This window comes from Balaenoptera physalus (genome assembly GCF_965194825.1).
Source record: "Balaenoptera physalus genome assembly, chromosome: 14".
NCBI lineage: Eukaryota > Metazoa > Chordata > Mammalia > Artiodactyla > Balaenopteridae > Balaenoptera > Balaenoptera physalus.
Window position 1 is genome coordinate 11,141,268 of NC_138893.1, and position 14,749 is coordinate 11,156,016.

The 14,749-nt window shown below is 53.3% G+C and overlaps 1 protein-coding gene across 3 annotated transcripts in view; it reads left to right on the top strand.

The window, feature by feature from the left end:
• Window positions 1-4,787, top strand: part of LOC309642125 (uncharacterized protein) — a gene marked incomplete at its 3' end in the record, with an annotated part of 275,923 nt that extends 271,136 nt beyond the window's left edge. For 2 of the 3 annotated variants that reach the window (XM_082423148.1, XM_082423147.1), the window contains exons 5-6: window positions 1,782-1,974; window positions 2,970-3,143. In XM_082423148.1, the coding sequence (XP_082279274.1) occupies window positions 1,782-1,974; window positions 2,970-3,143 (367 nt within the window). Of the gene's footprint in view, window positions 1-1,781; window positions 1,975-2,969; window positions 3,144-4,670 lie in introns of those variants that run through there. The other variant, XM_082423149.1, reaches the window with a different exon arrangement.
• Between the last annotated feature and the right edge of the window lie 9,962 nt (window positions 4,788-14,749).

The following is a 14,749-nucleotide window of genomic DNA, read 5'->3' on the forward strand; positions in this document are numbered from 1 at the left end:
CTCAGTAAATCTTTGTCGACTGAATGGATGACTCGGGGGCTTGGTGAACAGTGTTGGAAAGAGCAGGGGTTTGAAACCAGGTGGACCAAGGTTGACGTCCTGCCACTTACTAGCTATGGGACCTTGGGCACATCACTTTAACTTTTTGAACCAGTTATATAAAATCATGACTGTAAAGGCATCTCAGATAGGGCCTGATATATATAAACACTCCATAAATGGTAGTTATGATATTGTTATTACTGTTGTATATGCCGATACCTGCTGTGACCCGGCAGTAACCTCAGGGAATAATCTATTTAAGCCTCCCCCACCGCCCCAAGTAGGACCATAAACCCAGGACTGGGCGGATGATCTTTGACTCCTGCCAGGCATCCCTCCTGCCCAGCCCTGCTGTCCCTCTGTTTAGGAAGAGGGAGGTGGTGAGAACGAATGTAATTGCTGCAGCAATAATGGGCTCAGTGACATCGAACTCCAACCCATACCACTTAGACTGCAGCTCTGAGAGCAGGTCAGTGGCTGCAGACAGAGTCAGGATCCAGCCTCTCCATCCCCCTCCAGCTGGTCCAAACTGGCTTCATCATCATCATCCTTATCATCATCTCCAGGAGACAGCAAGTCGGACACAATGGGGGTCCAGTCTCAGCCCTGCTGCTTGTTCGGCAAGTGGCTTCGGGCACGTACCTCCCTGAACCTCACTTTTCTCATCTGTAAAGTGGGATAATAATGCCCTCCTCAATGGAATCTACGTGAGAATTCAATAAAATTCAGGGTGCCTTGCACTCACTAGGGGTTTACCATGTCACACCTGATGGTGTGAGAAGACAGTCCTGCCCATGAGAAAACCAGTACTCTGAGCATTTTTCAGAAGAAAATTGCTAAGTAATTGAATAGGCCTTGTCTGGAGGTGGTGAGGTAACTGTCCCTAGAGGTATTCAAGAAGAGACTGGACCACCACTTAATAGACTGGATAACCAGACTCTTACTTAGGCCTCTTCCCGTCTAAGGTCTGTGATGGCAATGAAGTTGCCCTCCTCAACCGCTGCTCCCACAATAAACTTGACCAGAGCTTGGTCTTCTCACAGTTTCTTCCGCCCTGGAATAGTCACTGTGGGATGAAGGCACAGAACAAGGGCGATGCTCAAAGTATAAATATGATGGACCTAGTAAATCCATATTATAGTTGCAAGGTTAAATAGAGCAATCTTGAATAGGTAAGTGTAATAAAGTGTGTTTGGGGGAGACATGCAACACCTTCCTGCTTTACTTAGGGAAAACAGGCCTAGAGAGGCACTCTGAATGATGGAAAGGTATGGGCATAGAAAAGAAGATGGGGCAAATGCCTTCCATTTTGGAAAGTGTGAGAGTTTTGGAGATGCTTCACGACAGCTGAATATGCAGGGGTTAAAAAAAAAATGCATCTATACTAAGAATACTTCAGAAATACAGAAAGCCTAGGCCCAAACTCACACTGCTGTTATCGTGATGCTTCCCTGCAATTCTCTGCATCCCCACCTCCCCCCCCCATCCAAAGTGGTCCATAACTGGAGTGTGTTGCCATAGCAACAGGCTCAGTAGGGGAGCCACTCAGCAGTACCCAGTAATTCACATCTGTGCTTGTGTCTATCCCTCTCTCTCCTCTCTCTTTTTATCTGTAAATGGAAAGCAGCTCATGAGTGATGTCACCTTGAAGCTGACAGTTCCTAGAGAAAAGGAAGAGGAGACTTTCGTTGAGGGGGGTATTCCCCCCGCCACACAGAGTTCTTTTTCCCTCTCCACAGGTGGCACGCCCTCACATGGGGATGGAAGCAGCTGCCTCACAGCTGGAAGTACGTGGAGCCCCCAAGGATGCCTGGGAACCAGCCATGGCATCTGACCTTTGCTGCAGGAGAGGCTCTTCTTAGGAGGCGAAGGAATTGGCCCGCAGGCTTTTACAACGTCCCTTTGACTTCAGGCGGGGTCGGACAGGTGGAGGTGAGAGCAAGCCCTCCCCGTCCCCACTGCTGTGTCCACACCCTTTACTTGATGCCCTTGACTGCTTGCTCTTGCCTCTCACCTTGATCTTTTTCTTTCCTTCCTTGTTTTTAAATTCTCTTCCTGCCTCTCATACCAAGGCCCAAAGCAATAGAGGACCGAGCCGGTCGGGTCTAGGATGGGGCCGTTCAAGGTTGACTTGGGGGATGCCAGTTGCGGAGCGATTGTTTAGCCCCTTGCTCCTCCTCCCTCTCTGCTTTTGCTGGATTCTGTGAGGTCACAAGCAGCAGTTGGGGTCAACCCATCCACCTCTTCTTCACCACTTTTCCTTCCTGTAAGAGTAACCATCCACTCATTCTGGTCTGTGCCTGATGGGACACGAGAAAGGCACCCAGCATCTCTTAAACAGCTGATCCCTATAGAAGAAGTTATTTTAACATGCCTCCTTTCCCAAAATCTGAGTGTGATGGGGTCGTTGTGATGGCCTGTTTTATAGGGAAATCATTTGTTGGTGTGGTCTAGAGCTTGGGTGATTTCACATCTCTGTTGCTTTGCTGTCCCCATTCTTGCTTTGAAAAAAATCGTATCTCTTTACTTCTTAAATAAGCTATGTAAGTGCTGCTAGCAAGGTTTAAAATATTCCAAAGACTTTATTGTGAAAAGACTCCCTCCCACTCCTGTCCCCCGGACACCCGTTCCTCTTCCAAGAGCTAACCAATATGACCAGTTTGTATCAGGGCTACTTTATGTGTTCGCAAGCAAATGCGTTTGTGTATTTTATTTTCTCTTTCCTTTTAATATTGATGCCTAAAAAGTAGGGTTTCAGGATTTAAAAAGCTGAACATATCTTGACCTGTTTTGTAGCCAATTTACTTTCTTGATGAAGTCACTACTTTGTTCAAGTATCTGTTTATGGACTAAGTGAGTAAATTCTTGTGTAATCACAGACTTTTTTTTTAATGTTAAGAATCACCTTTCTCCCTGTCACTTCCCAGGAGGACAGAGAAGGGGCACAGAGAATCAGGTCACATTTGTTCCTTTCTGCCGGGCAAGAGGCAGGTGTGCAGGACTATTTATCAGGCGGAGATGGAGGGAATGGTGGGAAAATGGCTATTGCAAGCCTCGAGCCGGTCACTTGGGAGAATCAGGATTCGTCTGACAAGTTCTAGTGGCAGGGAGAGTTCTGGCTGCCTTTCCGGGAGAAGCTGGGGCCTTTGCAGTCTTGTCTTCCTTCATGGAGGACAGATCTGATAGGAGGTGGACCAACATCTCCCGGCTGCACTTGGAACGCGGGTGGGGAGGGAGTTGAGGATCGACCAGACTGCTTCTTTGGCTGTAACTGGCTCTGTTCATATTCCAGTCAAAGCTGCTCAAAATGGCTCATGTGGGCAGACGGGGCCTGAGTCAGCCCATCAATAACATCCACCGAGCGCTCCCTGGATACACAGTGCGGAGCGCAGAGCTGTGGAACCGGAAACAAGAAATATACGGTTCAGTCCCTCCCCTGAGGAGCTGAGAATCTTAGGGAAACAGGAAAGACAGATATGCCTGAAAAAAGACTCAAAAGCCCATGAACACAAACACAGAAACCAGGACAAATGAACACATGGGGGTTGTTGATGGTGTCTGTGGTCCAAGCCAGGCCTGGGACAAGCTTCCTCCCGTGGATTCTCTTTTGGAAAAGGGAGCAAAGACCCTCTGACACATTCCCACCTGTCCAAGCGATGGGGACCGTCACGAAGGAAGAGGATTTAGGCTTTGCACGAACAGGCCTGGGCTGGAATCTCTCTGCATGGCTAGATGTATTACCTTGACCTGTTTCTAAACCTATCTGAGGTCAACCTCCTCATTCGTAATTCGGGGGCAATCCCACATCTTAAAATTGTGGTGAGATCAGAGGATGCAAAGTGCCTGCCCAGTGCTAGCATAGGATGGGCACTCAGGGGCTGGCAGTATTCATCATTATTCTAGAGATCGTTCTAGACTCGCACCCTCTGGGTATCCATATGGAAAAGCATCTTGCTCTTCTCTTACTTCCCTCTTAGTGGATGGGTCTCTTCCTTTCTTCCTAGTCTCACCTCAACCCATCTGCTGGTCTTCAGTCAGCAGGGCTGCCCACCCGTCGGGCCAGGCCTGGTGAGATCGGCCCACATGGATGGGACCCAGTGTTGGCACCACTGGACCAGGTCAAGCAGGAGGCATGTTCTGTCCCTGGAGCCGCCGGGCCGTGGGAGAGAGCTGGGATGAGACACCAGGAGATGGAGCCAGGATCAGCTGGAAGGGCCGCTGGTGGGTGGCACTGGGGCATGGGGAGGACGCAGGGCCAGGAAGGCAAGAAATGACCGTGCCATTTAAAGGGAGGCCATTCTGGGAATTCCCTGGCAGTCCAGGGGTTAGGACTCCGCGCTTTCACCTCCCAGGGCCCAGGTTCGATCCCTGGTCGAGGAACTGAGATCCCACCTGTCTCGTGGTGCCACCAAAAAAAAAAAAAGTGAGGCCACTCCATTTAAAAACAGAAGTCACTGCAGGCTCTTCAATGGCTTGGTGTATCTTTGAATTAATGTCGGAAAACTAGGATGAAGTTGCTTTGCTAATTTTGCTACCACTGCCACGACTGTCACCTGGCCCGGCCTCCTCGCCCCTCCCCTGAGTTACTCAGCAGCCTCTTAACCGGCCTTCCGTCTTCACCCCTGCAGCCTAGTCTCAGCTCCATGGCTGGAGTGACCTGCGTGGACGTGAGTGGGACCTTATCCACGTCCCATCTCCCTCAGAGGAAAAGCCTCAGTCTTTACAAGAGCCCACGAGGCCCTTGACCAGCTGGATCTGGTCACCACGCCTGCATCACCTACTGTCCACTCCCAGCCCTCCCCCACCCTCCCCTCCAGCCCCCAGCCGCCTCCTGGCTGGTCCTCGGACACTCCGGACGCTCTCCTGGCCGGGGCTGTACATGGCTGCCCTGTGGCCAGGCACAGCCCCGAGGTCCCCCCGAGGTCCACACGGCTCACTTGTTGCCTCCTTAAGTCTTTGTCCCACCTTTACCAACAAGCCCGCTCTGATCGCCATGTTCCATCCCACCCTGACCCCTGAACCCCCATTCCCTTTATTCTGCTCCATTTCTCTCCATGGCAGTTATCACCTTTTTTTTTTTTTTTTTTTTTAATTAATTAATTAATTTATTTATGGCTGTGTTGGGTCTTCGTTTCTGTGCAAGGGCTTTCTCTAGTTGCGGCAAGCAGGGGCCACTCTTCATCGCGGTGCGCGGGCCTCTCACTATCGCGGCCTCTCTTGTTGCGGAGCACAGGCTCCAGACGCGCAGGCTCAGTAGTTGTGGCTCACGGGCTTAGTTGCTCCGCGGCATGTGGGATCCTCCCAGACCAGGGCTCGAACCCGTGTCCCCTGCATTAGCAGGGAGATTCTCAACCACTGCGCCACCAGGGAAGCCCCAGTTATCACCTTTTAACAAAGGATTTTATCTACTTAAAAAAAAAAAGAAAAAAGGTTACTCCTTTGTGTGTCTTCCTTTCTAGAATATAAGCCCCATAGGGCAGGGATTTCGGTTTATTTGGCTCACTGACGTATCCCAGGCACCTTGAACTTGGCACATAAGAGGCACTTGATAAATATTTGTTGAATGAATATTATTTTATTTCTACTACTACTACCACTACCACTGAGACTAGTTTGATTACCTACCATGTGCCAGGCTCTGTGTGGGCGATTTCATATATTAGTTCAGACCCAACGTTGTCAGGCAACGATTATCCTCATTTTACACATGTGGAAACTGAGGATCTGGGAAGTTTGGCCCCTTGACCCAGACGACTGAGCTGGAAAGTGGCTAAGACGGGCCCAGCCGGGTCAGCCAGGTCAGCCGGGTCTCAGGGCCTGTGTCCCTCTGGTGCATCATCTCTGTGTCAGGGTCGCCCGTGAGGAAGTCACGTGCGGAGGCACCACCCACATCAGGCGATGAGGGGCCCTAGTGTACCGCACAGCAAACCCAGCGGGGCATTGCCAAGGCCAAGGTCATGGTAGAGCCCCTGCGGCACCGCTGCCATGACCCTGCCAGAGCCCTCTGCCTCGCTGGGACCCCAGAAGGCGCCTCCCACCCGGGCTTCCTGCCCATGTGTGGGGTCCCCCGAGGACACCTCCACACAGCAGTCACAATGACGTCTCACCCCGCGACCCAAACCCTCACTGTCCTTCGTAAGGCCTGCTAACGACTGGGGTCCGAGCCTGTTCCGAGCGTACATACACCGAGAGCCCTTCCGGCTCCTACTAGCTTCCCCCATCCTGGCTCTTTCTCATACACTCCGGGCTCACTTCTGCCCCGAGGCCTTTGACCAGCCGCCTTCCCTCTGGATTGCTGCTCCGCAGACCTTGCAGAGCCAGCTCCTTCTCCCCCCAGGCTTAAAGGTCACCTCCTCCGAGAGGCCTTCCTTGACTGCCTGGCACCCTCTCCTACCTGTCTGGTTCTCTTCGGGGCAGTAAGCACCGGGCACTCTTCCCTGCCTGACAGGCATGATTACTGATTTCTTCTCGGTTCTCTGCCCCCTAGACTGGAGCCCCCTGGCAGCAGGCACTTCCTGCCCTCCGCCGTCTCTCCAAGCTCGGGGCAGTGGGTGCTCATGAAAGAAGGCCTCCCAACTTGAGGAACTACGGCCCGGGCCCTCTGGGCGCAGGGGGAGAGCTGGGTTCCCAGGGAGGTTGTTTTTGGTGGCCTGGAACTGGGACAGCATTGTCTCCACCGTGTCCTGTGAAGTATCTGAGGGCACAGGCCAAGAAGCTGGATTTCCACAGGGAGGCCTGGAAATGAGAGAGAAAGCCTGAGCGATCAGGAACCAGAAAGATGTGGGGAGGAGCCAGCCAGGATGGAGGGGAGAGCAGAGCGAGAGGACCACCCCCAGCGTGGCCCTGGGCTTCGGGCGTCACGTCCGAGTCAGGGTCCCTTCCTGTCCCAGCGCCCCTCAGCACACACGTACCTTCCGCTGTGTCGCAGGGATACGGAGAACGTTTTTCCGTTGACAGTTTGAAATGATCATCTACAAAGCTAATCTTCTAACTTGTGATTGTTGATTCTAATTCCCAATCTAGTGCTTAAATACTTCTGTGAGTTCTAACGAATCCCACAGATGCATATAGACACAAACAGACCCGTTCTTGCATGTATTCACAGGTGAGGATGCCAGAAAGAACGATGGTGAGATTTTCATTATTTGTCACCAGTCAAGGCCGCTGGTCCGGGTCACTGTACAAGCATGACTCAGCACCAGGGAAACACCACTAGTCTCTCCTAGCTGCTCTGGTTCTTTCTGTTTTTTCTCCTCCTGCTGGTCTTACTGCATTCCCCTTTGATGGTGAAAGAATCCGATCAATGCGGGCGTCAGAGCATTTGTCTGGCTGGGCCTTTGTCACCGCTGGTGTCACAGCTGATGTGGGTCTGATGTGAAATGCTGGAGGGTGACCAGTGCCTCCTTTGTTTCTGGTGATTCCTTTTGTTTCGTCTTCACATTTTTGGATGTTGGGTTTTGAACATCAGGAACAGTACAGCGAGGACGGGTCTTCCCTCGACGGAGATCTTGGCTCCGAGAGTGGTTTGGAAATGGTGAAGCACACGCATTGTAAGGAGTTTTACGGGTGGTGGTCATTCCTCCTGGCAGTTGCCTGGTCCTGCTCGGCCCATTTCTTCTCCGAGTTGCAAAGGTCCCAGGCATGGCTGACTACTATCTGTGCCAGGGCCTGCATGTCTCCAGGAGAGGCAGGTCTGCAGCTTCCCCTGCCCTTGCTGGGAAGAAGCCCCTGAGCGCCCGAAGCTGGCACAGGGCTCTCGGGGGCCTGTGGCTTGATGAGCCTGTACCTAAGGAAGGCTGCCCCGGAGGAAGCAGACATGCCTCAGTTCATCCTGAGCGACCAGTCCTCAGCTCAGAAGCCCACGCTCTCTGGTCTGCAGGAGGCCCCAGCTCCCAGCGCTTGGTGGGATTCCCTACTTCTAAGGTACATCCAGCTAACCCACAAGTTTCCACACGTAGCCTGAAGTGTGTATGGCTTAAAACATAGCTGCAGCGTGTTCCCTGAGAGTCGGGCCCACTGTTTCTGGCTTCAAGTGTGTCCTGAAGACCCCTCCTCTGTCCTGGGGCCAGGCAGGGCACGGTTGTCGTGGACTGTTGTGCAGGGTGTGAAATAAACGTCTCTGGGGGTGCCGTGGACCAGGACCATGGCCCTGCCCTACTGTACGTGGGAGATCTGGGCAGGAATCGCTACCAGACACTGTTCTCCTTAATCGCAGTTCATACCTACACATCAGAATTCTCCCAAAGAATCAAGTCTTAATGTCTCCATCACTTTTCTTGAGCCCGACTCAATTGAGACCTCCCTCAGGTCACCTTGCCTTCCACGTGGCTTTGCACATAGGTGATGTGTAATAGATGCACACAAACTGGGCAAAATCCAGGCAGCCGAAGCCAGCCTGAGACTTTTGCTGGAGCCACTTCGTTTGCCTGATGTAAACTGCGGCTGATTCGACACAGACACAAAGGTGATCTGTGACTTAGGAAACGGCCTGGCCCAGCATGACAAGGTGCAGGGCCGGGAGAGTGTTTCCCAGTCTGTCCACTCTTATCAGCCAAAGGGTGTTTCTAGAACAGGCAGGGGAGGGCATGTCAGGGGTTGAATAGACCGCTTTTATTCTTTTCGCTTGATACTTCCTGCAGTTTTACGTTATCTCACGCAGTTAGAAGGGGATGTAGATAATATACATGTTTGCCTTTTCCTGATTACATACAGTATCGCTTGGCTAAAAATCTACACTGGCCACAAGGATACATTCTCGCTAAAATATTAGAGACTTTTCTCATTATCTTTAAAAACAAAAAACAACTCCCTCGCCCAGCCTTTCCACTGTTATCGCACAGAAGGTGATGTGAGCGTGCCCACTACTGCCATACAAGCCACAGTTCGCAGAATTCAATGCTCCAGATTTGGGCCACAGGTAAACAGCATCCCTGCATGGGTCATTCTCTGGTGTGCTTGCAGGCCTCTTTCTCTCTGGAGTGGTGGATGGCTAGGTGAGCCCATGGGTCGCAGCTGTTCGGTGGGTCCACGTGGCCCTGAGACCACGTGCGTTTTGGGCCATCTGGAAGGCTAAGCTTGATTTTTCTGAGGAGCCGGAATTTGGAGCCCGTTGCAGGGACCTCTCTGAGTCCAGACCGTGCGGCAAAGATCCCCTGCCTCTGTGGGGGTGAGGGGGTGTCTCATCCCTTCTCTCAATGTTCAATCCATTAAGAAGAGATTTCTGGTGCTTCCAGCCAGGGCTTGTGTCCTGCCAGGTTCTAGGGAGGACCCAGGGGAAAGGTGGAAGGCAGCTTCGGCGCCCAAAGAGCTCACACACTAGGTGGAAAGCAAGGCATATCGCAGCCACACACACATTAGAGAAGCAGCACTTAGATAACCGATCACATGCAATGACGCACTTCTGTAGCCTGGTCCTGTCTCTGCCCGTGTCGAACGTAGGGAAACTGAGCCCTCGGTCCAGCAGTGCAGAATTTGAGAGACCGGCCCCGTGACCGGCAGAGTCGGTAAGCACTTTCCCTCCTCAGAACGCTGAAGGCATCTTCCATCCCCACTATTCGTTGGACCGTGCCATGGGTTGCCACGGGCAACTGGTTATTTTTTAAGTTTCTCTGCCACCGCTCTCACTGGATTATGGCATCATCAGATGCGTTGGAGATGTCCTCTACCCAAATGGGGAAACTGAGGCAATGGGCGAAGTCTGTGACTCACCCAAGGCCACCAGGTTCCCCTTTCATCCAGGGGCTGGAGAAGCCAGCCCTGAGCTAAAGGAAGAGTAGTCAGACTCTGGTGCCATAGCAGGGGCCCCAACACCTCGGGGAGGAGACTGAGGAACCCCTTCAGCTGGGCCTCTAGAGCTCCACGGCCCCTCTCTACAGACAAGTGATGAAGGCATTCCTTTCCCTTCAGATCCTGTCCCAGCTTTATCACAAACAGGCCGATGCAAGTGCCGTGTGTGACCTCAGCACAGATTTATGTGGCAAGAAAGAACATTCCTGGCTTTAACAGACGCCTTCTTGAGTAAATAGAAAAGGACCGGGAAGCAGACTAAGAATCAGTGCCCGGCCTGCAGCCACGGGATAGTTCTGCTGGCCTTCTGGGTTGGCCTTTTTTTGGGGGGAGGAGCCAGGGCCCGGAAGGGTTTTGAGTGTCCCGGTGGTGTCACTTGGGCCCACCTCAGAGGTGGCCCCAGAGCCTGCAGAGGACGCTGGAGACTTGGGTTATAGGGCCACCACTGCCACTCGTTAGCTCCATGGCCCTGGCCAGTCAACCTGCACGGCCAGTCAAATGACAGCAGCTGTCCCTGCGGCCTCTGGGATGGTGGGAGCGTGACACACGCAGGTCGCCTCACACACAAGGCTGGGGGGGCTCTTCCTCTCTCCATCTTCTGGTGGAAGACCTCACTGCACCAGTAGAACAAGAGAAAAACGATGAACCTGTTGACAATCCTAGAGGTGTCTGGGTGGCAGGAGTTTAAATATGATGGCCCAGAGACCCACGCACGCAGGTGTCACCAGATCCACCGCGTGACGGCCGGGACCAGGAACGTGCAAGTTTCATGCACGTCCAAACGTTAGTGCAAACCCCCGAGTCTCGAAAAACCTTCAACGCTGGTTTCCCAAATGGCAAGTTTTCTAATCCCTCCTGCTAGAAACAGCCTCACCTGAATCAGTCTTCAAACGCTCCAAACCCATCTGGCTGGAGCTAAGGAAGACAATTATGAAGATGGCCACTATCTTTCCCTCCCCCCACACACAGCCCATCCTAAAGCCCGGGGGAGGGAGAGCTGCCTGCGGGAGACGGCGGTGAGAGCGCAGTGTGGGTTCGGGGGTGCAGGGTGCCGTGCCTCGCCAGGGTCCTCTTTACACCCCTCTCTGCTTCAGGCTTGAGCTCCAGATAATACAGAAAACTCCCGTGCCCGTTAAAGCAGCAGCAGTACTTTGGAGCCGGCATCTTCAGCTGGAGCGTTTTATTCCGGTGACCATCCTAGCATCCTTTGCTTCGTAAGCAAACAGACCCTGGACTCCACAATTCGGAGCCTTATCTGAATTTCTGGTCCTTGACTTTCCCTAACATACAGAGGCTTCTCTCCAGCTAGAAGACTGGTGATGAGTTTCACTTGTCTGTCTACAATGAGAAATGTTTTAAATGCTTTCTACTAATGGCTGTGAAGTCTGGTGATGACCAAAGGCGAAGGCGGAATCTCTCTGTACAATGATTTGTAGTGCAGGCTTAATGCCTGTACGTAATTATTTTTACCATGCAGGGGAAGCGAGAAATTCAATTGGGCTTCTTTAATGAGGGGGAAAAACTAGCACCAGAACTGAAAGAGCACAGGAGGACTTGAGCAGGTAACCTGTTTGCAAATACTGGCCTTGCTTCAGGCCTCAGTGGCTACTGTAAAGGCATTTACCCCCAGACCCACACGTACACCCGTGCAGATCTGTTTTTGCTTTCTCCTGGTTTCTCAGGAAAGAAAAACCCCTTAGGATCCTCCTTTTCTGTCTGCCTGACAAACCCGATAGGAAACCTACATTCATCTGTAAGTGAGGGTAACGGTTTTTCTGCTGTTTCACGCATGCTATGTCAAACCCATGGATCCTGAAGTATGTGGAGGCCCTGGGGGAAGTGATTTCACCTCTGCAGGGCCTGGTACCCGCCGGCCATGTGGAGATGCTGGAGGGGGCGTCCAGGAGCCCTCTGCTTCCCCCGAGTAAATAAGTCTGTTCCTCCTTACACTCGCCCTTCTCCACTTGCGGACTGTCCGTGAGAAGGCTGGACCTCTGAAAACCAGGCCCAGGGAGTCAGATTTCTCCTCCGAGGTGGGAAGGGCAGGTTCAGACATCCCAGCCAGAGACTGGCTCTCCCAGCAGCAGCCGGGGAGGTAAGCTGAGTCCCCAGGGTCGGGAGGCCATGGGGTGTCACACACACTGTGACACTAGGCCTCTCTTGTGCCAAAATGGACACGGAGCCGTCTGTCTCAGGGCTGCTTCTCAAAACTCACCAGTGAACGTTTTCCTTCATTCGAGTCCGCTCAGAGCACAGAGATGTGGCCCGGCCAGGCCCTGCACGGGGTATCGGCTGTACAGCTCTGAGTCACCAGTTAAGGGTAGGGGACAACAAAAAATTGGAGGTTCAGCTCTCGAACCCAAGCGGCCCATTCCTTTCCTGATTCTTAAGCAACTGGCGTTTGTCTTTGGAGCCCTTCTGCCCACCAATCAGCTTTCACTGGCTCTGTCCCCGACCTGATGCCAAAGTGTGTCTCTTGCTAGTCTCCAGCTCCCGACCTCCTGGGCTCTGCTGTTCTCTTGAACCCCAAGCCCATGGGGACTGTTTGGACGGGAGCCCCCCCTCCTCACTCCAGCTCTCCGTGGCCATGTCCTCATCAGGGGTGACAGCCGGCCGGGAGGTCCAAGGCAGCAACGAGGTGCAGGGATGCTGCCCGCCGGCATGGGCGAGGGTGACTGCCCTCTGAGGGCGCTGGAGCTTCTCTGCCTCAGGAACTCCCCTAAAGAGACAATGATTCCTAGCTCCCCCCTCCCAGCGAGCCTTATACTTCCCGAGAAAGGCAGCCCAGGCCTGGTAAAAGCAGGAGGCAAGGAGCAAAGACCGCTGGGATCCTACTGCGACTCCTCCCCGCATGACCTTGGGCTGTTTCCTCCCTGACACCTCTGTTTCCATCCTTGGACAGAGGAGGTGATCAGGCATATTCCCGAAAGGCCACCGCCCCTTTCAGAGGGCCCGTGTGGTCCATCGGAAGGAAACGGTCAGCCGTTTTACAGCGAGGCCGCCGCAGGCCGGTGAGAACAGCGCCTGCCGTGGCCTTGCCTTCTCCCGACTAAAGGGGCCAGGAAACGGCTGAGTCAGCCCCTGCTGCAGCAGCTTCTAGAACCAGAAGAGGCCCTTCCCAGCATCCTGCTGCACATGGGGGTGGGGAGGTCAGACTGTGCAGCGAGGGCAGCTGGCAACCAAGACCCCACTTCTATGTGAACTGCCAGCTCCCTGCCTGGAGACCTGCCGATGGTCACAATGTGTCACCTCCCAGGAGATGTTCCACTTTCCGAGGAGGTGAGAAATGAACCTGGTTAAAAATAGCAGACTGGACCCTTCACAGAGCCCCCTTGTAAAGCAAAACTACAGGTGCTCCTCCAAGCGGCAAAAAGGACGGCCCCTGGCCCTCGGGTTCCCTCCAGGATTCCGGGGCCCGGGGTCCCACTGCACCAAAACCCCCAGTGCCCTGCTATGCGACATCCCGGCACAGCCTGGCCCGAGGGTCACCAGCAGAGTCCTTCGGCCGTGGCCACGGGCCATCTCTTGCTCACTGGGTTCACCTTGGTGACCAGGGGCCACTGTGACCGTCCACACCCTCTCCCCACCTTCCTGGTCCCTTTAGTGCTTGGCGGACCGGGGTTTCTGGAGCTTTCTCAGAACTGTGGACACGTTCCCAGTGGAAATCGTGACATTTTCCGTTTCACATGACGCACTCCACAATGCCTCAGGAAAAGAGAGAGAGAGAGAAGGCAAGCAAGGCCTGGGAGCCAGCCCCTCTCTGTCAACAGCCGGGCCAGGTCCTCTCTGTTTATCCTGGAGTCACCTCCCCGGGGCTCGACAGCCAGGGCTCCGTGTTTTCTCCTGCAGCCGGGGGCCCGAGACTAGGTTAACTGCCTTTTCTCTCCGCTCATATGGCACATCTGGATCAAGGCGTGCCTCTCTACTTTGTTGTGTTTTTTTTAAAACTTTACTTTCGACTGCCATGGTAACTGCTGCATGTTTGGCAAAGGGAAAGAGGAAAAAAAAAAAAAAAAAAAAGCTCGGGGAGAAGAAAAGGAGCTCTCAGCGCAGGGCTGGCGGCCGTCCAGGGTAATCATGCTGCAGAGCTGAAATGAGGCCTCTGGCGGACAGCCAAGTTACAAAGAACAAAGCTGTCAGTTCTAATGTTGGCGGCAAAGCCTGTTTGGCACCCTTATATGGTTTCCCAGAACTCCCTGCCCTGGCGGCCGTCCATTCCCTTCAGGGCAGCAAACAGGATTAGCCCAGCTCTGAGTTGTTTTTCTTTCCTCTCCTCCAACTGTTCCAATGACATCATCCCCGCTGCATTCATTTGCCAGCAGGGTGGTTTTTCTCTCTCTCTCTCTCTCTCCCCCTCCTTCCCTCCCTCCCTCCCTCTCTCCCTCCATCTCTCTCTCACACACACCCCTCCACTCCCACTTCCTTCCTGTAGCCCCCCTTCACCGCCCCCCGCCCCAGCTTGCTTGAAACGCAATGTTTGAGGCCATGCTTCTTGTCCGGCATCTCTGTGAAATGCACAAACGCCCCGGTGCTTGTCCATTTCGCTGAATCAAGCCAGACGTTGTATTTTATTTTTATAACTGAATTCCTGTGAGATAAAAATCTCATTTTCCTTAGCAGGCTGTAATCAGCACTCGCAGGGCTGTGGTTTCCAACTGCCCCATCTCGTGCTTCCTTACGAAGCTCCGCTGAGAAATGAACTTGGCGGCCATTCAGGTTTAAAGGGCCTGCGGCCGGTCATACGTGGCTGGTTCTCACACACGCACACGCGTGCACACACACACACAATGTGCACACAAAGACCATTGCACGCGCGCGCACACACACACACACACACCCACGGCTACACAGACAAAGGGCATGGAGATACCCACCCCGACACAGACGGACACACAATCAGCACCTTTGGAGAATGAGAATA